The sequence below is a fragment of the Ipomoea nil genome, unplaced genomic scaffold (genome assembly GCF_001879475.1).
Source record: "Ipomoea nil cultivar Tokyo-kokei standard unplaced genomic scaffold, Asagao_1.1 scaffold0465, whole genome shotgun sequence".
Classification (NCBI taxonomy): domain Eukaryota; kingdom Viridiplantae; phylum Streptophyta; class Magnoliopsida; order Solanales; family Convolvulaceae; genus Ipomoea; species Ipomoea nil.
In genome coordinates this window covers 2,919,345-2,942,898 of record NW_017616893.1, presented here as the reverse complement: position 1 = coordinate 2,942,898, position 23,554 = coordinate 2,919,345, and the positions used below count along the sequence as shown (strand labels likewise).

Below are 23,554 nucleotides of genomic sequence, written 5' to 3'. Positions count from 1 at the left end.
AATTAGGTGGAGATGAACGTTAAGTTCCTTAGGTATTTATTGGGTAGCTTTTCTGAGTTTAAATCATCCATTGTTTTTGTCTAAGAAATCAGAAAATTGTCTAATGCAATTTGGGGAGGAAGAACTCAAAAACTCTTCATTCTTTTTCTATTTATTCTTCTGTCCTTGATTGCTGCTGCAATCATAGGGAAATCAAAGGCATCTAAGTCTTCAGTTCCCCCAAGCCCCGTCCACCGCCCAGTGACGCGTTCACACATTCCCGGGCCCACAACACATACTATCCCTAGCAATACAGGAGTTTATCATTAAACCAAACTATAACATAAAGCACAATTCTCAGAAGGTGGTTCAACATTAGTATAGGACCAATGGCTTGTTTTGGGATGTGAGCAAACATTATGGAGAATCCTATGGCCAACAAAGCTGCACCAATTACTAAACAAGTTGTTTTCAGACAATATATCACCATGAGATTTTGTAGTAGCTTAATAGTTCTCAAAGGGAAGCACCCGCATAAACATCGACAATAGGGAGAAAGAGGAACGACTACTTGTCTTTCAATATCCATGATGAATACTTGAAAGAAAAACAATGTAAGGATACTAAGGATTGAATGTGAATTGAAGAACACACACACACTAATACATGAGATCATTAACTCCCCAGGGAAAGATTTTGGCGTGGGTTTCGAAATAGGAAAATCCCTAAAGTGGGATACCAACCAGGGAAAGTGTCTTTGAGAAAGACGACATTCACCAAATGGAATCTCGTCTTTAGCATAGGCAACATTCTAATACAGTATTACGGAAAAAAATAAAGAATATACATTGAAATAAAGTATTACGAAAAAGAAAAAAAAACATACAATGAAATACAATATTTTTAAAAAATTTCTTTGATTAGTATAATAATTAGTAACATATAATGATTAGATGTTTAACTAAATAAATTAGTAAATAAGTACTAATGATTAGTAAAAGTGAAACATAATTATAATGTAATAAAATACAAAAACGGTTAACACTATTGGTAGGGAATATCCCGACCGACATAAGCTCCACCACGACCGGATTGCCTTTGTCTTTGTCTTTCTGTCTTTGCAGGTAACAGGTCGGGCTTTTATGAAGAACCCGGTCGGGAAGCAACCGGGAATTTCCCGAGCATCGGTGTCGACCGCCGAGCGGTAGCCCTTTGGCAAGAGAGCTGACAAAAGGACACGTGGCGGCTCTTTACGACGACAGACAGGGCACCCGGGAGGATGACACGTGGTGGCTACGTGGAGGACATGCCGAACGGCTGGAATCCTGTCCCCGGCATAGCGGCTATAAATACCCATAGTAGCTACAGTGTAAGGGACTTTTGGACGATTGATAGGTTGTTACTAGAGAATCCCGACCGCAGTCAGTCGGTACTCAGAGCAACCAAGTAGATTGTACTTAGGGCCTTTACCGTGATCAATAAAATCTTTTACTTGCTTTAATTGGTCTCGGGTTTATTTTATATTGCTAGCGTAGTATTAGCAGTATCATTTTGGCGCCGTCCGTGGGGACCCGTGCGAGAAAGCAACGTCTTGACGAGCACCGCTCCCTTTCCAATCATGTATCCGTGGGCTCAAAACAACTTCGCCGACGACCAGGCGGATGCAGCTAGCTCATCTGGGCACCACGCCACCCAACAGCAGGGTCAAACGGTAGAGCTGAATCTCAATCTCTCACCACCGCATCCATCTAACACATACCCGGTCGCCCAACAACCGGTGAACTACATACAACCGGGATACCCAACACCCGGCCATCCATATCAGCAGCAGCCGATGATGTATCCCGGTCAATATCCATACCCGGCCCCACCTCCACTGTACGGGTATTGGCCTGGCCAACCGATGTACTACACTCCCCCGGTTGGTTATCCACCATATACGCCTGCTTACACAGCTCCAGCCGCCGCCCCTCCAGTACAGCCGACCGCACAGGTAGAGCCGCAGCGTCGATCAGCCTCTCGGGCTCGACGCTCGGCTCATTCGTGGTTGGGGTCGGGGGGTGCTGATGCGATGGAGGCACCAGCGCAGGCCCAGCAAGCGGTCGAGGTTCCCGTCCAAGAGGAGGACCCCGAAGAAACTACCCGAGCGGCAGCCTTTGATCGCCTTCGACTGGAGATGCGCCAGCGTTTGGGACCCCAAGACCCGAACTGCGGGCAAGAAGATGTACAGATGCAGGAGGCTAGCCAGGAGGCCTCATCTGGGTATAGCGGGTCGAGATCTCACCGACGGCGACGCGCTCGGGATACAGCCCAAGCTGCTCAAGCCGCCGAGCTCAACGAGACCCGATGATTACTCTATAACCTCCAGGCGGAATTTGCGCAATTCAGAAATGCGCACCCTGCAGCAACCCCGGTTGGACAACCGACCCTGCACCAGACGCCTTTCACAGCGGCAGTAATGGCTCAGCCTTACCCGCTCGATTTAAAGGTCTCTGGAGAGAAAAGTTACGATGGTCGGACGGACCCTGAGGCTCACGTCAATGATTTCTACAGCAATATGACGTTGAAGGGTGTGTCAGATGCCGTGATGTGCAGGGCTTTCTATTCCACGCTTACCGGTCGAGCGGCGGAGTGGTTCCGAACTCTACAGCCGGGTTCGATCGACAGGTTTGACACCCTGGCGGTCAAGTTTGTGAGGAAGTTCATCACTTCCAAAGTGGTGAGGAAGCCTTATATGTATCTGGAGAAGGCCAAGCAACTTGAAGGCGAGAGCTTGACCGATTTCCTCACCAAATGGAAGGCGGCGGTCGGGGAGGTAGAGCCCATGGACGATGCCACCGCCACCCACATGTTACACATCTCTCTCCGAGCGGGGTATTTATATCAAGACTTCATTTTACACCCCCCGGCCACGTATGAGGAGGCCCTTCGAAGGGTCACAGATTACGCCAATGCTGGCGAGGCGAACGCCGTAAAGCGCTCGCAGGAGGTCGGGTCTTCATCTCGTAAACCGGCCGGCCGGCCGGAACACCGATCGGGTGATGACCACCCCCGATCCTGCACCAGGACTGGTGAGTTTACGGCCTTGAACCGATCCGCAGCGGAGGCCATGCAGTATGCCCAGTCATGCAACCTCATCAAGCTTCCCCATCCCGATCGAGATGGCCCTGACAAGAGTAAGTATTGCGCTTACCATCGATGTGCTGGGCATGACACTGAAGAGTGTACCCACTTGCTCCAACTGTTGGAAGATTTGCTTAATCTAGGGAAGTTGGACAAGTGTGTGGGGAGGAGAGAGGACCCCAAGAGGAATACCGATCGAAGAGAACAGCGGCGCTCTCATCACCGCTCCGATCGGTCAGGTCAGGACCGGAGAGACGATCGAAGAGATGATCTTCGCGATGACCGACGGGACCCTGACCCTCCGTCTAGCAGCCGACCAGCAGGAAAGCCGACCATTCACGTTATTTTCGGCGGATTGGAAGACGCTTCCCGACCGCGGAGTAATTGCCCGGTCGCCATAGTGGACTCCCGGAAGACTGGGAAGAGGCAAAAGATGGAGCCCATAACCTTCACCCTCGAAGATCAACCCAGCAGCGGTGACCACGGCATGGAGGCGCTCGTGGTCACAATTGATGTAAAAGGGACGGATGTCCAGAGGGTTATGGTCGACACTGGCAGTAGTGTGAACGTCCTTTATCTGGACGTGTTTGAAAAGCTTGGCCTTGACAGGAAGGAGCTGACTCCGGTCGGTGTACCACTGTCGGGATTTACCGGGGCTCTTATCTACCCCGAAGGAAAGGTAAAGCTCCCGGTCGAGATCGGCGCACCTCCAAAGTCGATCAGAACGGAGCTAGAATTTGTGGTGGTCAACCTCCATTGCGTCCACAACATTATCCTGGGCCGACCCGCTATTATGAAGATCGGTGGGATAATTTCGATGCCCCACCTGTGCATGAAATTTCCCACCGCCAATGGGGTCGGCGTGGTCCGTGGCGATGTCCAATCCGCCAGGAAGTGTTACACCCGAGCGATTAACAGACGCGATTCCGGTTCGTCTTCCCGGGTGAACACCATAGCCAAAGAGGAGGCTAAAGATCGGAAGGAACAACCAGAGCCTTCCGACGAGATAGAAGAAGTTCCCCTATCCGAGGACCGACCGGATAGGAAGATCAAGATTGGTCGGGCCCTCACCCCCGATCTCCGAACAGAAATTTTGGCCATACTTCGGGAGTATGCCGATATCTTCGCTTGGGGACCCGAGGACATGCCCGGAATCGATCGGTCCGTCATTTGCCATAAACTGGCTGTCGATCCCGCAGCAAAGCCGGTGGTACAAAAAACCCGGCACCTATCTTCCGATCGCCGCGAGTTTGTTAGAGAGGAAGTCAAGAAGATGGCGGCGATCGAGCACATCCGACCTGTGATCTATCCCGAGTGGGTGGCTAATATAGTTCTTGTCCCGAAGCCCCCAGCGTGGAGGATGTGCATCGACTTTACCGACCTCAATAAGGCCTGTCCGCTCGACCCGTATCCTCTACCGAGTATCCACCAGATGGTCGACGAGACGGCCGGGGCCGAGTTGATGAGCTTCATGGATGCATTCAAGGGCTATCATCAAATCATGATGCACCATGAAGATGAGAGCAAGACAGCCTTCGTAACCCCGGACGGGCTGTATTGCTACCGAGTGATGCCGTTCAGCCTCCGGAACGCAGGAGCGACTTACCAGAGGATGGTCAATATGCTCTTTGCCGACCTATTGGGCCGAACGATGGAAGCTTACATTGATGACATGCTGGTCAAGAGTCAGGACCGTTCCGACCACACTCGGGACTCCGGGAGTGTTTCCAGATCATGAGGAAATAGCAGTTGCGGCTGAACCCGACTAAGTGCACATTTGCGGTTCAGACCGGCAAGTTCCTCGGCTATATGATGACCAAGAGAGGAATCGAGCCCAACCCGGCGAAAGTGAAAGCGATTCTGGACATGCAACCACCCTCTACCGTTCGGGAAGTCCAGCAATTGACCGGTCGGTTGGCAGCCCTCAGCCGATTCCTCTCCAAGTTAGCCGAGCGCTCCTTACCTTTCTTCAAGGTATTGCGAAAGGTCAATGGATTCGTCTGGGACAAAGAATGCCGAGCGGCTTTTGATGAGCTGAAGGAGTATCTCATGTCACCGATCGTGCTCTCAAAGCAACCGGGAATTGCCCGAGCATCGGTGTCGACCGCCGAGCGGTAGCCCTTTGGCAAGAGAGCTGACAAAAGGACACGTGGCGGCTCTTTACGACGACAGACAGGGCACCCGGGAGGATGACACGTGGTGGCTACGTGGAGGACATGCCGAACGGCTGGAATCCTGTCCCCGGCATAGCGGCTATAAATACCCACAGTAGCTACAGTGTAAGGGACTTTTGGACGATCGATAGGTTGTTACTAGAGAATCCCGACCGCAGTCAGTCGGTACTCAGAGCAACCAAGTAGATTGTACTTAGGGCCTTTACCGTGATCAATAAAATCTTTTACTTGCTTTAATTGGTCTCGGGTTTATTTTATATTGCTAGCGTAGTATTAGCAGTATCAACTATTATTATCATATGTCTAAAATTTGAAGTTCACCATACACACTGTCATTAATGAAATATTTAAACGACGATGGTTAAATTTTTTCAACATGACATGGACCAATAAACATGAGTAGTACAACGTTGTCCTCCAAACTGAATAAAACCACATTGTCCTCCGTTGTATTAATATTAAAATGTGTTGTTATTTCCTCCCACTGTTCTGTGAAAAAAGTTAAAGTTGTGCCAAAGTAGAGCTCTAGCTGTCGAGATCCAAGTACTATTTTAATCGTAGCATCAACGAACTCGTCAGAATCTCGGAGGAATGTAGACAATCTAGCTTTCTATAGAGACGAAACAAAGAAATGAATTACTAAATAATTGTTAGAGGATACAAGTTGAATTAGAATATTATGTATTATCTCTTACTGCTCCAAGTTGGGAGAAATTCGTATACAAAGAACGACATCGTTCTACATGAATTGAATATGCTGGGGACAGAGCAGATTTCACCTTTACACGTATTCGGTCTAAAGTTTAAAAAAATGAGTAATTAATGGTTGTAATATGTAACATAAATTTTGGCGATGCATTAAAGTGTATAGTTACCTAGTTGATATGGTCGAGAAGGAATGTGGTACGCATTTGGGGGAAAATAGGGGTACTTCTTCAACATTCCCTTGAAAGTATAGCAAAAGGTTTCAAAAGTGAAGAAACCAGTATGTCTAAATAGCACCCTGTCCCCTGTTCTTAACGAATTCGCACTAATGAAATCAGAAATTCCTGTAGTGAAGTGCTTGTTTTCAACTGACACTTCGATTGCGAACAACGAACCATATTTCAATATCGCAGTCGTTGTGAAGTACTGCATTAGATGTCGATACATACATTTTGGAATTTTCTAAAATAAAATAAGGGCGCAATAAAAAAAGTAATTGGAATAAATATAAAAGAACGAAATATCGAAGTAAAATTGTTAAATTTACCATGGACACACACGACCTAATTGTAATAAAAAATCATACAATAGTAGATCTTGTAATACCCGGCAAATGTTTTTGATCATTGCAAGCTACAAGAAAGCAAAGGAAAAAATAGTTATAAATTCACATTATAAATATGAAATATGAAATGACTTACATGAGGGAAGGAGTAGTGTTCGTAGGCCATGTTGTAGGATGTCATAGGTATAACGCTCTGCATCTTGAAAATTCTGAAATGCAATTGGATCGCACACGTTTAGTTCTAGCATTTTCATATATTTCACCCATGAAGGAGGTGCAAAACATATATATTGATCTTTTGATGTATGCTCTATAATTGCATACAATAATTTCCTTCCATTTATTGTATTTGCGAAATAACATTTCATATTATAATGTTGTTGGTTGACGCATGAAACCTTTGAAAATTCTACGAACATATCCATGATGATGGAAGAGAAAATTGGTAAGGAGTTTTAAAATGGATAAGAAGTTTGGAGCAAAATGAGAAATAATTGTGCTTCAATAAAATGGACGGATGTAGGGTATATATAATATAATTCGAATAACGCCTATGCCATAGGCGTTATTCGAATGCAATAGACGAAATTCGAATTTGTCAGGTAATATTTGAAATTTGTCAGGCAATATTTGAATAACGCCTATGCCGGCAATATTCGAATAACGCCTATGGCATAGGCGTTATTCAAATATTGCCTGACAAATTCGAATAAGAAATTAGTTGATGAAGACGGTTTGACGGGTCAAAAATTTGACTAAACAGTACTTGCGTCTGACGGTATTGAGTTGTTTGATCATATGGATTGTATGCTCCCTCGAATGCAGTGATGCCAAAGTTAAAGGTGTATTTAGTAAATAGAAAACATATTTTCTCGCACTATTTCTTCATATTTTTTAAATTAAACAAATCATTTTTCAATTCAACAAATAATTTTAAAAATACTTTTTTTTCCTTTACTTGCCGCACTCATTATTATTGTATGTTAAAATGAAAAACTAATTTAATTTTAAATATCTTTGTATTTTTTACTTGTAAAATAATATGATAACAAATCTATTTTCTAATAAAACAAAAAATTGTAGAAGATAAAAATTAAGAAAAGTGGACTAAATATGCCTTTAAAATCTTTTTCATTAATAAACCCATCGACCATACATGCCATTAGTACTCTTACATTTCTACTCACAAATTTTTTATTTCTAATGTGACAAGTTTTAATTGATTATTGGTTAAACTGTAACATAAAAAAGGAAAAAATTTTGATTATTGGCTGGGAAGAAGGAAGAAGAAAACGGATTTCTTCTGATTTCTCTCGCTGGGCTGTAATGGCACGGCTGTTTTCTTTGGCTGGGAAGAAGTGGTAGAAAAAGCTTGAAATAGAGTTATATTTAAGAGGAGAAAGAAGGTGGAGCGGATATCTTGGGAACCTAAAGGAATAAATACGGTAGGTTGGGAGTAAATACGGTGATTTACCGTATTTACTCCACCGTCTACGGAGAATTAATGGAAAAATATATCTCGCCTAAGAGAAAGGCGAGATACCTTTTATGGGAAAGACACTTTCCCTTACACCTAAACCACTCCAAACATTTCCTTGTCATGAATCCCATGTTAGGATTCTTCCTCCTCGGGGAAATCACCCAATACATGGTGAAAAAATACTTGTCATTCCAAAGTTTGGCATTTTATGATGAAAAAATACATGGTGAACTTCTATTTTTTTGTTTTTAACTTCTATTCCTTCTTACAATTCTTTGAATCTTGATAGAAGGGTCAAATAGACTCATGTACTAACATTGATTGTTTATCTAACACCATGAATTAAAATATGGTCCATCTAGGCCATTATACTCTCAATTATTTTTCATCTAGCATTTTTAGCAAGTTTCTAAGAAGTAACTCATCTAATTTGCTTACATAGAAAAATAAAATAAAAATAAAATGCTTACATGTTAATTTTTCATCTAACTTGCTGTTTTTGTCACTTTTTTGACAAAAAAAAAAAAAAATATTTTTTTTTTACATATTTCCAGATTATGTTGATCTATATATTTCCAGTTATACCTCAAACATTAAATCAAAAGTCGTGTTAGTTATTATACCTCAAATGGAGAGCAATATACAGATCATCGTTGTCCCTTAGTCTATTAACTAGAATCAAAAGTCGTGTTAGTTATTATACCTCAAATGAAGAGCAATATACAGATCATCATTGTCCCTTAGTCTATTAACTAGCTTTTTTCCAAGCTCCTCAATCTCAGGTGTGTACCGAAGAGCCTAATAAACGCACCATCCAAAATCAAAATAAAAACCAATGCCAATAAATGGGTTCAAAACCACAAAAGTAGTAACATACTTATTTTTACCGCCGACGGAAATAATAAATTCACTGTTTTTTTTTTTTTTGAAAAATTCGTAGAAAAAATCAACATAATCTGAAAATACGTAAAAAAAAAAAAAAAAAAAAAAAAATCTGTCAAAAAAAGTGACAAAAGCAAGAAGTGATATGAAAAAATAACATGTCAACATTTTGTTTTTATTTTATTTTACCATGTAAATAAATTAGATGGATTACTTGTTAAAAATTTGCTAAAAATGCTAGATGAAAAATAATTGAGAATATAATGACCTAGATAGACCATATTTTAATTCATGGTGCTAGATGAACCATCAATGTTAGTACATAGGTCTATTTGACCCTTCTGCCAATTCAATTTAATTTAGTAAAACATTTTTTTTTTTTGTGTTTACACTTCGCATATAACACTACAAAAGTACAAACCCCTCAACCTTGTAAACAACAGAATAAAAAAAATACTCCGTACAAAATTGTTGAAAAGCTTATCTAGGGAAAGAGCACAAGAAACCATTCAATGTACTTTAGTAATATTTTTTTTGTGTTTACACTTCGCATATAACACTACAAAACCCTCAACCATGTAAACAACACAATAAAAATACAAAACAAAACAAAACAAAAAAAACAAAAAAAACAAAAACAAAAAAGAAAAAAAAAAAGAAACAAAAAAAAAAAGAAACAAAAAAAAAAAACAAAAAAACAAAAGCTTATCTAGGGAAACAGCATAAGAACTAACGGGGTGTTAAATAATTCAGACAATGTTAATAACTCGAATCATTCTCTCCTAAACTATTCATAAATGTGTTCTGTAAAGTGTTTGCAGAAGAATTTGGGTGAAAGAAATGCAATCACAATAATGACGTGACCCGAACAGATTGATCTGCAGATCCAGTCAAGAAAATAGGCAGCATCGGATGCCAATCCACTGTTGTTATAGATGCAGTGTGAGGTAGTGTTCTCATCCCACCCATGGAACCTCCAACCTAATAACACATTAAAATCTGTGTAATCGACGACAGACTACTATATAGTGGTGATTTGATTTGATGGTGGAAAGTATACCTGATAAATTGGTGCTCTTAGGGAATTAGATGTCGTCAGAAGTCTATTCCCATTAGCATCTAAAGCCATTTCTTGCTTATATATGGAACCGCTTTGAAGGTTGCAGAACCTAAGGTAATGTATTCACAGGGAGATCCAGTTATTATTGAACTAAAAGAATTCAAATCTATAAACTAAGGGATCAAGCTATCAAATGATTCAAATACCTGCTGCAATTTCTGGACCAGAGTACTTTTCCTTGGTTCTGCAAGCTCCACTCAAATATCTGTCAAACAAACTACCAGATTCAGATTATGTTCAGGGTTTTGGTTTAAGCAATGTGCACGCCAATGAAATTATTTATAAGTGTTATGAATATTTCACTTTAATGGCAATAAGCAATACAATGAGATTTACTTCATATGCAATAAGAATAACAGTGATCCAACATCACCGCAGGTGAGATGAACAATCACAACACCATGAATGTTTGTTTTGAGGATCATGATATTCTTCCCTAGCCTCAGCCCCTTGGATGTACCAAAAAAGTTACTCCCTCCGTACTATTTTATGTGTCTGGAGGCATGACTGAAGTTATTTCTAATTCAATTTTTCATAATATTATGTTTAGTAATAGTATATAAAATTTATATATTTAGAAACTACATTAAAAGTACTAAACACAAAAAATCAAATTCAAAAATATTAAAAGAAATAAACAAAAAAGAAAGAGTTGGTTTAACCAGTAGTAAACATGATAGATAAAATGGAATAGAGGGAGTATTATTCTTTTCAACAATGTTCAAAATCCTGCCACAAAACATCTTATACCCATCTTGGAATGAAGCAGTACTCAAAGGCCAAAAAGGGGACTCAAATAAAAAATGATTACTATCAGAAGTATACTTGCCTTTCCATCTGCTCCAAGAGTGAAAATGCTTGTCTCATCAGATCCAAACAACACAGAGCTAATTGCAGTATCATGTGCTGGCCACCCAGTGATTTGCAGGCCAGCAGACATATCTTTCAATTGTTAAGGTTTGGGTATGCAGCAAGGCCGATACACAGTAACAAAAATTTCTTCCAACCCCACCCACCCAAAATGAGAGAGAAGAAAGACAAAAAGAGAGGTTTTGAGGAAATTCTTTAAAAATATCTAGCAGGATACCAAACATATGAATCATTCCATCTGTAGCAGCAGCTGCTAAGAGCTTTCCATTGTGGTTGAAACATAATGATGTAATTGCAGGTGGATCTTCACCAAGAGGAAGGACTGTCTAAAGTTGTGAGAAAGTAAGGCTCGACAACTGTCATCCGCAAAGCAAGAAGATAATAAAGGAAGATTTCTTCATTGGCATTCAAATTTACGAGACAAACACACACATACCATGGGTTTCCATGTCCTCATGTTCCAGACAGTTAATGAAGCAAACCCCAATTTATCAAAGTAAGCAGAACCAGGCCTGCAAAAAGGCAATTTTAATTAACTTTCACCTTGCAAATAGAGTTCAGTAATAACTATGAGAAAGCCAGCCATCACAGGCTCACAGAGGAATGCAAACATATTGCCCTTTCAGGTGTAAATTGAGACTTTGGGTAACTGGAATTAACAGCACATTGGTTTGCAGAATAAGTCAGGAATTAAGGTATTCTGTAAAAGTGGCCTATTCTAACATTTGGTTCATTTTTATATTCCCTGGAATAAGCTATTTCCTTTGTAAAGGGAATAGTCATTTCAGATTGCCACCTAGGCATTAGCTATTCCGCACTACTCAGGAATACATGGGGCGCATTTAGTTCATTTTACATAGTTTTCTCAGTTTTCATTTTCCATAAGCAAAACAGAAAATATGTTCATATTATTTTTCAAGAAAAGGCAAAGTTATTTGAAATCCAGTTGTTTTTTCATATTAACATACAAATGCTAGTGATAAGTGACAATAATATTGCGAGCATATGTGTGTCAAATCGGGTCGGTGATTTTTGAATTTGATTTCAAATATTCAAAATTTGGAATGATATTTTTTAGACTTGATATCCAAAATATTTTCAGATATGTTTGATTTAAATGAAAATATTTTGATTAATTATTCATTATATATGAAATTTCTATTTTCAAGTCACATATATGTGAAACTTTAACATCCAATACTTGGAAATACCATAACTAAAAATATCGGAACAAACAACCTATCAGGTTCATTCAAAATCCAAAATTTGATCTGAATTCGATCCAATAATATGAATAATGTCTAATCATAAGTTTTAGTAAACTAGTTATATTAGGATAATTAGATGGGGAATATAGTAGAACTTTTAATTGCATAATGTGCACTATTACAATAACATATTATTCTTTAACAACTACATTTACATCTCAGTTAATGTGGTTATCATGCACTTATATTGTACTTTTCAACACTTCATTATACTCAGTGATGCACATTCTTAGTTATTTATGAATATACCGTTTATTTTTATGCTTCTACCCCTCAAATTAATGCCGTTGGGTTAGTTTCTCTGTTAATCGTTGAATCTTCTGCATATTTACAATTTCGCTACCCCCTTTTCCCAAGCATCTACACCATTGACTGAATGTGATGGAGCCATGGAGGGGTGCGATTTTGTTCTCATTTTTTAAGCTAGCATCCTTTCTCAATTAATCTCACCCCTTTTATATATATATATATATATATATATATATATATATATACATATATATATATATATATATATACACACACACACACACGTGTTTTATGACATTTTGGTCATATCATTATTTACTCTTTTCCATTTATTAAGCCAACTAAATTATGAAACTATGAAATATTATTCCTTCATTATTTGGGACCATATAATGGAATAGTATTCTTATTCTATTCTTGTCTATTCCATTCCTTATGGATACATATTCCTATTTTCTAGGATTTCATTCCTTTAGCTAAAGGGCAGAAAGTGTATGCATAATTTACCTTGTCGACGCTGCAGCAGACACAAAAATGGGCTCCACAGGACTGCATTTTAAATCCAGCACACTGAATCATAGCAAAATAAATAAGCAAAAACAAATGTGGAAGTTAGAGTGAGAGATTTTCAAATCTTCCATATAGTAGGGACAACAAAATGTTAAATAGTTCTAGTGGTATGGAAGACAGTGAGAAGATATGGAAGAAGAACAGTAAACGTAGGGATTATTTTCAAACCTTGGGAATGCTTTAGTGGAATTAAGATCACAGACAACACGCTTCGCATCAACATTCCATGCTTTGATGCCTCCATCAGCTGTGCCTATAAGAAGCTTATTTCATGAAATACATTACATCAAAAAGTATTAGTATTCACTTCCAGTATAAAATTGAACATATAGTCTAAACCGAAAAGTGAAAACATTATCTACTTATATGTACCAGACGATCAGATTTGCAATCCCACTCAAGTGACATGATCTCAGCTCCACAATATATAGTTGCATTTCTTGATGATGAAACTGATGGTTCATACGTCCATATCCTTCATCAAAATGAATCAAATCAGCAATGAAATTATAATCGGATGATGATCACATGGTTGGTACAGTCTCACTTGTACAGTTCGCAGTTCCAATAAGTTCACTAGAAGGCTGTGTAAAGCTAAAATCACCTTTCAAGTGCCATGAGTTCCTACTAGGGACATCAATAACATTACTTCAGCAGTTTAGCATTGTTGTATACAAGCTTATCACAGCGCCATGTTAAGTCGCGGCGGCGGCGCCCCCCCCCCCCCCCCCAACCGCCTTGTCGCCTAGGTGATAAGTTAAAAAATACAATATATATATATATATATATATATATATATATATATATATATATATAAACATTCTAAAGTCTAAACAATTAAACATATTCAACATACATCAAGTCACCAACTAGATAACACACAATAAATAAATATGAAATATCCATAAAAAAAGTAGAATAATATCCAACATCCAAGTTAAAACTCTCAAATATCCATCAAAAGGACGACTCACGGACTGGGAGGGTGACGGCGGTGGGAGGGCAACGACGGTCGAAGGGCGATGGCGGTCCGAGGGCGATGGCTGTGGGAGGTCGACGCACTGGGTCTGAAGAGTGACATCGAGAAATGCAAAATGTTTCTTCTTCTCTCTCTTCTCTAATCTTATTAGGTCATACCTTTTTTTTAAAAAATAAAATAAATTTAAACATTGGGTCGGGTTTACGGGTTTGGACACCGGGTCGGCGTCGACTGGGACACCTAGGCGACGCCGGAGCTTGCCTCGCCATTTTCAGGCGAGGCGAAGCCTCCAGGCGTCCTGTCTCCACCGACAGGACACCTAGGCGTCGCCGTGATAAACATGGTTGTATAAAGATGTGAATCACATTATTGGGACTAGCACCAAAATACACAAGGCATATAAATGGAAAGGAATTGCAAGATCAAATTAGGATGAGAAGTGTACTTAAAGATGTCGCAGAAAATGGATTTGAACATTATGTTGATTTCAGAAAGTTATAGGTTGCGCCAGCTACTTCTCTTTTAAATATGATATGAAACTGGTTTTCTTGGGTTTCAGCACTAGATGCTTGGATAGATTAGAATACAAACCTAACTGTCCCATCCACAGAAGCACTGGCTATGTTGTCCCCAGATGCAGAAAAGCGGCATCGTGTGATTGGACTTGTGTGGCCAAGGAATGTCTCCTATAATATAAGGTTTTAGAAACACATTTAACCCGTCTTCAAATATAATGAAAGTAAAAAAAGAAAGAGATGCAATAAGAAGAAAGAAGGCTTCATAAGTGGAAGTTGAAACAAAAACAAAATGTTCAAAAGAAGCTGTTCATTCAACAATTCAGTTCAAAATGAAAAGATGAAAGGAAAACAGAACAAATGACTCAAATGCTAACAAGAGATTCAATAACTTCATTTTGCCACATAAGCAATTCACCTGAAAGCCTACTCTCACTTCTGGGAATTCTTCTTCTCCCTGCATTTCACTGCTAGTGTCTGTCATGAAACTTTTAGTTTGTTAAGTAGCCTAAGAAAAATAGAGCTAAAAAATAAAAAATAAAGGCAGATCCAAGAGTTTTTTTTTGTTTAAAAAAAAAAAAAAATTAAAGGCAGATGCAAGGTTTAGCAGACTGACTGTTAAATTAACAGTTTTAAATATGATTAATTAGCTCAGTCCCATGTCTATTTCTTTTACCATGTACATAATTTTTCAATCCTGAGAAACCAATAATGTGCTTTACCATCTACATTAACAACACTATCTTCACCTTGAACATTTTGGAAGTCATTGCTTCCCTCACTCTTGCTCATACAGGACATTAACTCCTGAGAGTGAGCAGGTCTTGTATCATTAATGTATCGAGAAGACTCTCTTTCACCAATGTTAGAAGTTGCAGGGTCACAAATGTCATGAGAAAAGCTAGATGAAGAAGAAACATTTTGCTCCTGAAAGCCTGTTTTAACGTTTGATGAGCTGCTCATTCCAAGGGTTGGTAGTCTTGTAGTTGCTGAAGTGTTACTGACAATAGAAGAAAGAAGTTAGTGGTCTACTCTCTACGGGTCTTCAGATTATAGAGAATAGAAACTGTAGGATCTCTCACCTCTTTGCTTGGCGTAACTGGATCTCTTTCTCCTCCAACAAGGCCTGAAGTTGTGAAATTTTAAGATTAAGTTGCTTAATGTCTCCCTTGAGACGATTCACAGTGTTCTGTTCAGAACTGATCTTCAGTAATGCAGGGATGCGTAATTTGGCTAAGGAGAAGTTCAAAGAGTAAACTGTGGGTGCTGAGGGAAATGTATAGTCAATAACAGTTGAAGTTTCCATCAATCACAATTTTGTCAGTAATCTCATGACTAGATGCCATAGATTACTCTATAGCTGCTCTGAAATACCAGTAAACTGAAAGCATACAACCAAGGAAAGTGGTAAACTTACTAATAAAAGAACTAATGTTCAGATAAATATCACTCAAAACCTTCTTGTTGATAGTTAAAGGTGATAAAATTAAAGCAAATACTGTCAAAGAAAGGTAATAAAAATCTATGCTGAAGGATATGAGTACTGTTAAGCATCGTGCTCAGAAAGTTCCTGACAGAAAGATGCAAGGTATTGATCCACTCCTTAGAGAAGTACAAACGAAATTCAGGATCCAAATGAGGATTCTTATAATATGGGAGGGCTGCAAAAATTTTTAAAAGATGATTAAAGATGAAAAGGAGAAATCACCAAAGTCACAATAAGAGTGAAAAGAGAGCCAACCAAACCATAAGGCCCAGTCTTCATGTTTTTGCAGTAACGCATTGCCATGGAAATTAAAAAATTCCGTTACTTTCTCCTTCCGTCCTGTTTGCAAGGCATGGATGATATAATACCGTATAATAGAGACTTCCAATTTTGACAAAGTAGACATAAGCTCGGCCTCGTAAGAACCAAAGCATTGCTTGAAAAAGTGAAGTAGATTAACCAAGTTCTCAGCTTGACATTTTGGAATGTACACAGAGAAAATCAAGTCTAACAAACTATCAACTTGGAACCCTTTCCCAATATCAGTGCCTAATTCTTTCTCAAAAACCTGAAGGGTTTTTGTAAACCCTCTGAACACAAGAAACTCTCTCACTAGCTCCTCAGCGTACTGTAGATTCTCCATTTCTCCTTAAAAACTCAGGCCAACTCGTCCGTTAAATATTGCAAATGTTTGCATCGCATATTCCCAAGTATGCTACTCCTAAGTCAAATGATAATTTAAGAATGAATTAACTACACGTTCTGCAACATTTTTCTAAAAATATTCAGACTTCTCCAATCAATACTTCTGCTGCTCCATAAGCAACCGCATAGGACCTGCAAACACATATAAACCACTTGGATTTCGTGCGGGAGATGTGCAGATGATTGCATAAATTAACAAAATAAGAACTAGGTTTCTTCTACTTCACCCAGAAACTAACTCACAATAGCAATGCATATAGTTCAATCGTATCAAGAATTTTAGGGATTAGAGACACATCGTTATTATGACATTATAATTATAATTTTATAATTATAATTATAATTATAATAACAGCAAATTGAAAGCAAGCAATTAAGCACACCTTCTTAAAACTGATTTGTGCTTCCTACGTCTGCGATTCAACGCTGTTTCTCTTCTTCTTCTACCAAATGTGAAGGATGCGATAATCACAAAGTAAATCACAAGGATTTCACCTTATTGCCCACTACTCTTTCTTGTATCGACTACTATTTTTTTATTTTTTTATTTCCTTTTAAAATTTTAATTAAATGCATGCACGTCATTATACAGAAGTATATACTTAAAAAAGTACAATTATTAGTTTTTGCTTTTTGGGTGCCCAAAGATTCTTAGAGTCACTATATGAGAGTATGCACCGACTAAATCTAATCTTGTGACCTATGCTGCAAATAGGGGTGTGCAAATCCGAAATAACCGTCGGGTCAACCCGACCCAATCGGGTAAATGAACCCTTTCGGACCGAATCGGCACCCGACTTCTTTAAACCGAACCAAGCAAGCCATTTTAATGGTTAAATGAAGTCGGTTTGGGTCGCGTGTTTGCCCACCCGACCCGTCCGACTACCCGATGAAGCCTAGGGTTATAAGTGATGTATAGTAAATGGCGTCGTGTCCATAGTTTATATATATGAGCGTTTGTACGCTGCGCAGCCTTCACTCTCTCATAGACCTAATCTCATACTCTCATTCTCTGATTTCTCTCTCGACTCTCAACTCTCAACCTAGGGTTTCTCAGTTCTCCCGTTCTCTCAACTCTCAAGTCTCAATCTTTGAGAGTTGAGACTGAGAATCTCCGGTTCTCCGGTGGAAGCCTTTTCTCTGATAGTCTGATTCTCTATTTCTTTCTTGAGTTCTATGAGTCTGTGTTTTTGAGACTGTGACTTTGTCTCTGAGTTCTCTCAAGTCTCAATCTCCATATGATGAGCATTCAGAGATGAGAGACATTTTGTTGTCTTTGATAGTTCGAATGTTTGATGAATGCCTGATGGAAATATGGAATTGAAAATATGGAACAGTTAAGTGTCAAATGTTAAAATGTTATATGTGTATTATGATTTCCAATCTCCTACTATGTGTACTGATTATGTTCCACACTTTATAGGCGGACAATATCAGTATACCTAGTTCTGGCTGTGAACCTACCAATTCTTCTGCTCAAGGAGCAACAGCAGTGGAAGCCCAAACTGTTGACACAATTACTCAACAGACTGTACTCCCTACTGCTGCAGTTCCTGCAAAGAAAAGGAAAGTGGTTGAATCCAGATCAAGAGTTTGGGATCATTTTCAAAAGATTACTGATAGTAATAATGTTACTATAGAAGCAAAGTGTGTCTATTGTGCAAAGTTGTATCAATGTCAATTAAAAAAACATGGTATTACATCTTTAAGGAACCACATGGTTAGCTATATGAAAAACCATCACTCTAAAGATACTAGGCAGTCCCTTCTGACATTTCAAGCTGTTGCTACTAGTGATGCATCTGAACCAACTGTGGGAGAGTTGGGGACTTGGGTATTTAATCAGGAAACCATTAGGAGAGCCTTGGTAGAAATGATTATCATAGATGAACTTCCCTTTATATTTGTTGAGGGGCAAGGGTTTAGGAGGTTCATTGCAGTGGCTTGTCCTAGGTTTAAAATTCCATCTAGGTAAACTATCAGTAGGGATATCAATGTCATTTATGAAGAAGAAAAATTGAACTTAAAGTGCTTGTTTAGGGGAAACACTCAAAGAGTCAATATTACAACTGACTCTTGGATATCTATTCAGAGGATAAACTACATGGTTGTAACTACACATTTTATAGATGAGGAGTGGAAGCTACATAAAAAAATTATATCTTTTGTCCCTGTTACATCACATAAGGGTGAGTATATTGCAAAAGCACTTGAAAGTTGTTTGATAGAGTGGGGGCTTAGGAATGTGTTTACTGTGACAGTAGATAATGCTTCATCAAATGATGTTGCACTTGGTTTTTGAAAAAGGAAAGTGTTGTCTTGATGATCATCTAGTGTGAAGAGTAAGTATCTTCACATGAGATGCATTGCTCATATTCTGAACTTGGTGGTACAAGATGGTCTAAAACAATGTGATATTTCTGTTAAGAGGGTTAAGGAGGTTGTTAGATATGTCAGAAATTCTCCTTCAAGGTTGAAGAAATTTAGGGATTTGGCAGAGTATAGTGGAATTGAGCAAAAAACATCCTTGTGTCTTGATGTGCCAACAAGGTGGAATTCCACATATTTAATGTTACAGTCTGCTTTGATCTACCAGAAAGTATTTGATGACTATGAATACAGTGATAACTCTTTTAAATCTGATCTGGGTGATTCTATTCCTACTTCTCTGGATTGGGAGTCTGTGAACAACTTGGTTAAGCTGTTGAAATGTTTCTATGAGATGACTATCAGAATTTCAGGGTCCCTATATGTGACAGCTAACACCTTTTTCTCTGAAATATCTGATCTGTATTGTATCTTGAATGAAATGGTGGAAGCTGATGGGGCTGTGAAACTAATGGGGGCTAACATGAAAGCGAAATTTGAAAAATATTGGGGTGATATTGACAAAATGAATTATATGATTTTCTTTGCAAACATTTTAGACCCCAGGGACAAGTTAGAATATATGCCAACTCAATTACTTCATATGTATGGTGACAAAAAAGGAAAAGATTACCTTGAGAAATTGTTGGCTGCTTTGAATGAATTGTATGATGATTATGCTGTGAGTTATAGCCCTACTGTTGTCCCAGCTACTGGTTCTGGTTCTGTAGCATCTGTTACTCCTATTGTTGAGTCTGTTTCTGCCCCTGTTGGGAGGCCACAACATCTACTGAAGGCCCAAATTAAGAAACAAATAATGGAAACTGGTGGGAGGAAAAAAACTTAGTTGGAATATTATTTGAGTGAGGCAATAACTGAAGATGAAGGTTCATTTGATATACTGAGATGGTGGAAGGTCAATTCTGCAAGGTTTCCTATCCTTTCTAAGATTGCTAGGGATATCTTAGTTATTCCTATCTCAACTGTTGCCTCAAAATCTGTCTTTAGTACATCTGGGAGGGTTTTAGATCATTTTAGGAGTTCTTTAACTCCTAAAATTGTGGAAGCCTTGGTATGTACTCAGGATTGGCTTAGGCTGCCAAATACCCCCATTTCAATTGAAGAAAATCTAGAAGAATTATAAAGATTTGAGAAAGGTAAAATAATGTATTATTTCAATCATTCAATTTAAGTTTTTTTCATTGAATTGAATTCTAACAAGCTTCTTCTTATTTGATTTAATTGCAGAATTTAGTGTTGATGGTGGAAGTGCATCTGGTGGGAGGACTTGTGGTTCTACACTTCCAAGTATTCCTGTAATGGTCTTCTCCAATCTCTATACTTTATATGATATATTAATATCTTAATCGTGTATTCAACTATTCAACTGACTTTATATTTTGATGTTAAGGCAATGAAACTTGGTGACTTTAAGTTGCTTCCCTTGATGAGTTTTTGGCCCCTAACCACTGCTCTTAAATCCTCTAAAGGCTTGGTAGCTTACTAACTTGTAAGAGTAAGTAAAGTTGCTGCCTTTTGCAGTTTTGCATTACTGTAAATCTGTAATTCTGGTAATGTTATCTTCTGAGTTTTTGATATATTATGGCAAATTGGCAATGATGAAAGCTTCCACCAATGATCTGAAATAAGGATTAAGCTGGTATATTGCTCAATGTCAATTGTTCATGGAATCATGGTGATATTGAAGATTTGAAGTAATTTGCCCTTAATCCATACATTGATATGGACAAATATGCTTACTGAGCCAATATTATAATCTCATTTTCTCATTTGCTAAGTAATTATTATTGACTTATTGTTTTTTACTTGTTTTGTTGTTTGTTTCCTTTACTAAATTGCACTAAGTTTTAACAGGAAGAAGAATAGCAGTCTAGAACACTAGGAGTATTACAGATTTACAGATTTAGAGTAGGATCAAGATTCAGGAATCAGGATGGCTTTTTGTGATTAGGAATCAACATGGCTTTTTGTGATCATGAATCTACATGCTGGAAATCTGGAATGGTTTATTGAATCGTGCAAAATGCAAATCACTATGTAGATTTGTAAATCTGTAATTCTGGTTTTTTGTGAAGTGTAAACTACTAAACTGTAAACTGTAAATTATTCATTTTTGGGGTTTTAAGGTTTTTTGTATGACATATTGGCATTAAGGCATTTTGTCTTGAATTTACTTGATTTAGTTTTAAAGTTTTATTATTCTTATTTCAATTTTGCTTCACCCGAACACGAGTTGGATATCCGACCAACCCGACCGAAACCGAATACTAAATAAACCGAAAGATTTAATATATAAAATGTTAGGACCGGTTTTACATTCACCAAACCGAAATCCGAGCGGTTTAGCCAACCCCCACCCCGAACCGAACCGAACCGCCCGATGCACACCCCTAGCTGCAAAGGATTACAAGCTGACTCGACCAAACCAAAATGCCCAATAAATCGTTTCCTAAAACTCGAATATATATAAAATTAATATAAAATTTATTTATTATATAAACAATATAAAGTTATAAATTATATATTTGAGTATTTCATATCTGAATATTTTTAATGTTATGACTTGTGAATTATCATTATTTCATTTATTTGGATGTGTTATTTGATTGAATGTTGAAAACAACCTCATTACAATTATCAAACTGCAAGTCGGTCTGCCACCGCACCCGCCTAACACCGCCGGCACTGCCACTATTTTTTGGCGCCCCCTAGCACCATCGGCAGGGCCGTTCCATTACAAATTAGGGTCCTGTGATATATTTAAATTTGGGCCCCCCTTTTTAAGTAATTTTTATATATAAATAATAGTTGCTTAAAAAGTTGGGTTAAAAATTCAAAATATAATATTGTATAAAAAAATACATCTAAAATTTCATTTTAAAAGTGACATGTGCCTTGCACATTTACACGCAAAATTATCTACCAAACTTGAATTTTTTGCTCATCTATTTGAGTTTTTTTTTTTTTTTTTTTTTTTTTTTTTTTTTTTTTTTTTTGTAATGAATTTTTCAAGAGCTCCCTTTTGAGATTGAGTTAGTTGCTCAATTCTTCTTTTCTTTTTACGCTTCTCAAACCCATATGAATATTTTCTAGAAGTCATAATTATAAAGTCCTAAGAAAAAAAATAAGAATTTATTTAAAAACTCTATGAATAAATAATTAATCAAGAAACGAATTCTTGAATATATTATTCTGAAATCAGAATTATTAAGTCAGGTAAATAAAATAATAAACAAAAATTGTAAAAGAATACGTAATTTTAATTTTAATTTTAATTACCTATTAAGAGAATTGAAGATTCGTAGCACACGAACTGACTTTGTTGTATTTGCGTCAATTCACTAAATCCTGTGCAAATTAGTTGAATTTGTTGTCTGTCTTTGCAAACAATACAAATTAATAATTATACAATTGAGATTTTTACAAATTAATAATTATAAAATTGAGATTTGCCTAATCTCAGAAAGAGGCGAAGAGGCACTACAGCAGACTAGCAGAGGCAAATTATGAAATTAAATATTTACTTTAGAGAGGAGATTAGGATTACACGCACAACTAACAACTTAGTTCAATTAGAGTATTAGAAATTAATTACCTAGGCAATTTGTTGTCCGCTTGTCCCCTCTCCTCGACTGCCGAGTCTGCCATCTCTGTATCTGTCGCCAGTAGGTCGCTAGGTTAGAATGTATTTGTTTTTTTTGGAAAGGTTAGGTTAGTAACATATTTTTTTTTTTTTAAATATGGGGCCCCAATTTTTGGGGGCCCTGTGTGCCAGCCCTGGGAAAACTTGCCCAGGGACGGCCGGCCGTCCCTCGGCACTGTCACTATTTTTTTGGTGCCCGACTAGCGCGTACTGCAACCATGGTTAATTGTAACTAGCTATGATTACAGATGATATTACTTGCACACACATGGATCCAATGGGACCCCGGGGTGGAGGGGAATTTTATAAAGATATTATGCTTTTATAAGGTTCGAACCCACAACTTCAAACATAACCAACAAAAATTCCAAACCACTAAGCCACTTAAGATCATGTGTATTAAAATGCAGAAAACTTCAGTTGAGCATGAGAATGCGCTGGAAGCAAAGTAGTGGGGTGACACGTGTATGGCCAAGAATGAAGGTTGCCGATGTCGTCCATTTGTCAACCATCCGTGAGTCCTTCAACAATATAAATAGGCACCCTTCTCTCCCCTTAAAAACCATCCATTTGCTCACCAAACCCCTTTTGGTCCATTAGACTAAGTCTTCTCCCTCCTACTAGCATACCGGGGTTCGATTCGTAGCGGTAACATTGTTATTTTTATTTTAATTATTTTGGTTATAGCTTGTATTATTTATTTATTATTTGGGCCATCGTTTTGGGTGGTGGCTCGGGCTTGGTGCGTATTCTTTTGGGCCTAGCGCCCTAGGTAATAATATTATTATTTTCATACTCCCGTTCTAGACCTATATACCTAGTTTATGATGGATCCGGTTCCAACAAAATCATC

At 38.4% G+C, this 23,554-nt stretch overlaps 2 protein-coding genes across 5 annotated transcripts; one reads left to right on the top strand and one right to left on the bottom strand.

Annotated features, from left to right (window-relative positions):
• Positions 1–9,391: 9,391 nt before the first annotated feature.
• On the bottom strand, positions 9,392–17,206 carry LOC109173217 (WD repeat-containing protein 91 homolog). 4 transcript variants are annotated; one of them, XM_019322518.1, is made up of 16 exons: positions 17,052–17,206; positions 16,221–16,788; positions 16,018–16,140; positions 15,562–15,703; positions 15,229–15,479; positions 14,898–14,956; positions 14,556–14,650; positions 13,358–13,460; positions 13,154–13,248; positions 12,923–12,985; positions 11,335–11,410; positions 11,116–11,224; positions 10,858–10,970; positions 10,175–10,233; positions 9,969–10,056; positions 9,392–9,889 (listed from the first exon to the last, which is right to left on the bottom strand). In XM_019322518.1, the coding sequence occupies exons 2-16, from the start codon at positions 16,606–16,608 to the stop codon at positions 9,755–9,757; spliced, it is 1,899 nt and encodes a 632-aa protein (XP_019178063.1). In that variant the 5' UTR covers positions 16,609–16,788; positions 17,052–17,206; the 3' UTR covers positions 9,392–9,754. The 4 variants fall into 4 exon arrangements, with proteins under 4 accessions (XP_019178063.1, XP_019178062.1, XP_019178061.1 ...); XM_019322517.1 differs by having other exon boundaries at positions 9,969–10,077; positions 16,221–16,802; positions 17,054–17,206; XM_019322516.1 differs by having other exon boundaries at positions 9,408–9,889; positions 9,969–10,077.
• A 1,820-nt stretch (positions 17,207–19,026) lies between these two features.
• LOC109173084 (zinc finger BED domain-containing protein RICESLEEPER 2-like) lies at positions 19,027–20,544 on the top strand. Its single transcript, XM_019322343.1, has 4 exons — positions 19,027–19,864; positions 19,919–20,109; positions 20,286–20,345; positions 20,449–20,544. Exons 1-4 carry the CDS (start codon positions 19,027–19,029, stop codon positions 20,542–20,544), a joined length of 1,185 nt encoding a protein of 394 aa, XP_019177888.1.
• Positions 20,545–23,554: the final 3,010 nt, after the last annotated feature.

Excerpts from the sequence above, each read along its gene's own strand:
- LOC109173217 (XM_019322517.1), bottom strand. The coding sequence starts at position 16,608 with ATGGAGAATCTACAGTACGCTGAGGAGCTAGTGAGAGAGTTTCTTGTG. Across the intron at positions 10,234-10,857 it reads CTCTTGGAGCAGATGGAAAG|ATATTTGAGTGGAGCTTGCA; the intron begins GCAAGTATACTT and ends TTTGTTTGACAG. Across the intron at positions 9,890-9,968 it reads TAAGAGCACCAATTTATCAG|GTTGGAGGTTCCATGGGTGG; the intron begins GTATACTTTCCA and ends ATGTGTTATTAG.
- LOC109173084 (XM_019322343.1), top strand. The coding sequence starts at position 19,027 with ATGAGATGCATTGCTCATATTCTGAACTTGGTGGTACAAGATGGTCTA. Across the intron at positions 19,865-19,918 it reads GAAACAAATAATGGAAACTG|ATGAAGGTTCATTTGATATA; the intron begins GTGGGAGGAAAA and ends CAATAACTGAAG. Across the intron at positions 20,346-20,448 it reads TTGTGGTTCTACACTTCCAA|GCAATGAAACTTGGTGACTT; the intron begins GTATTCCTGTAA and ends TTTGATGTTAAG.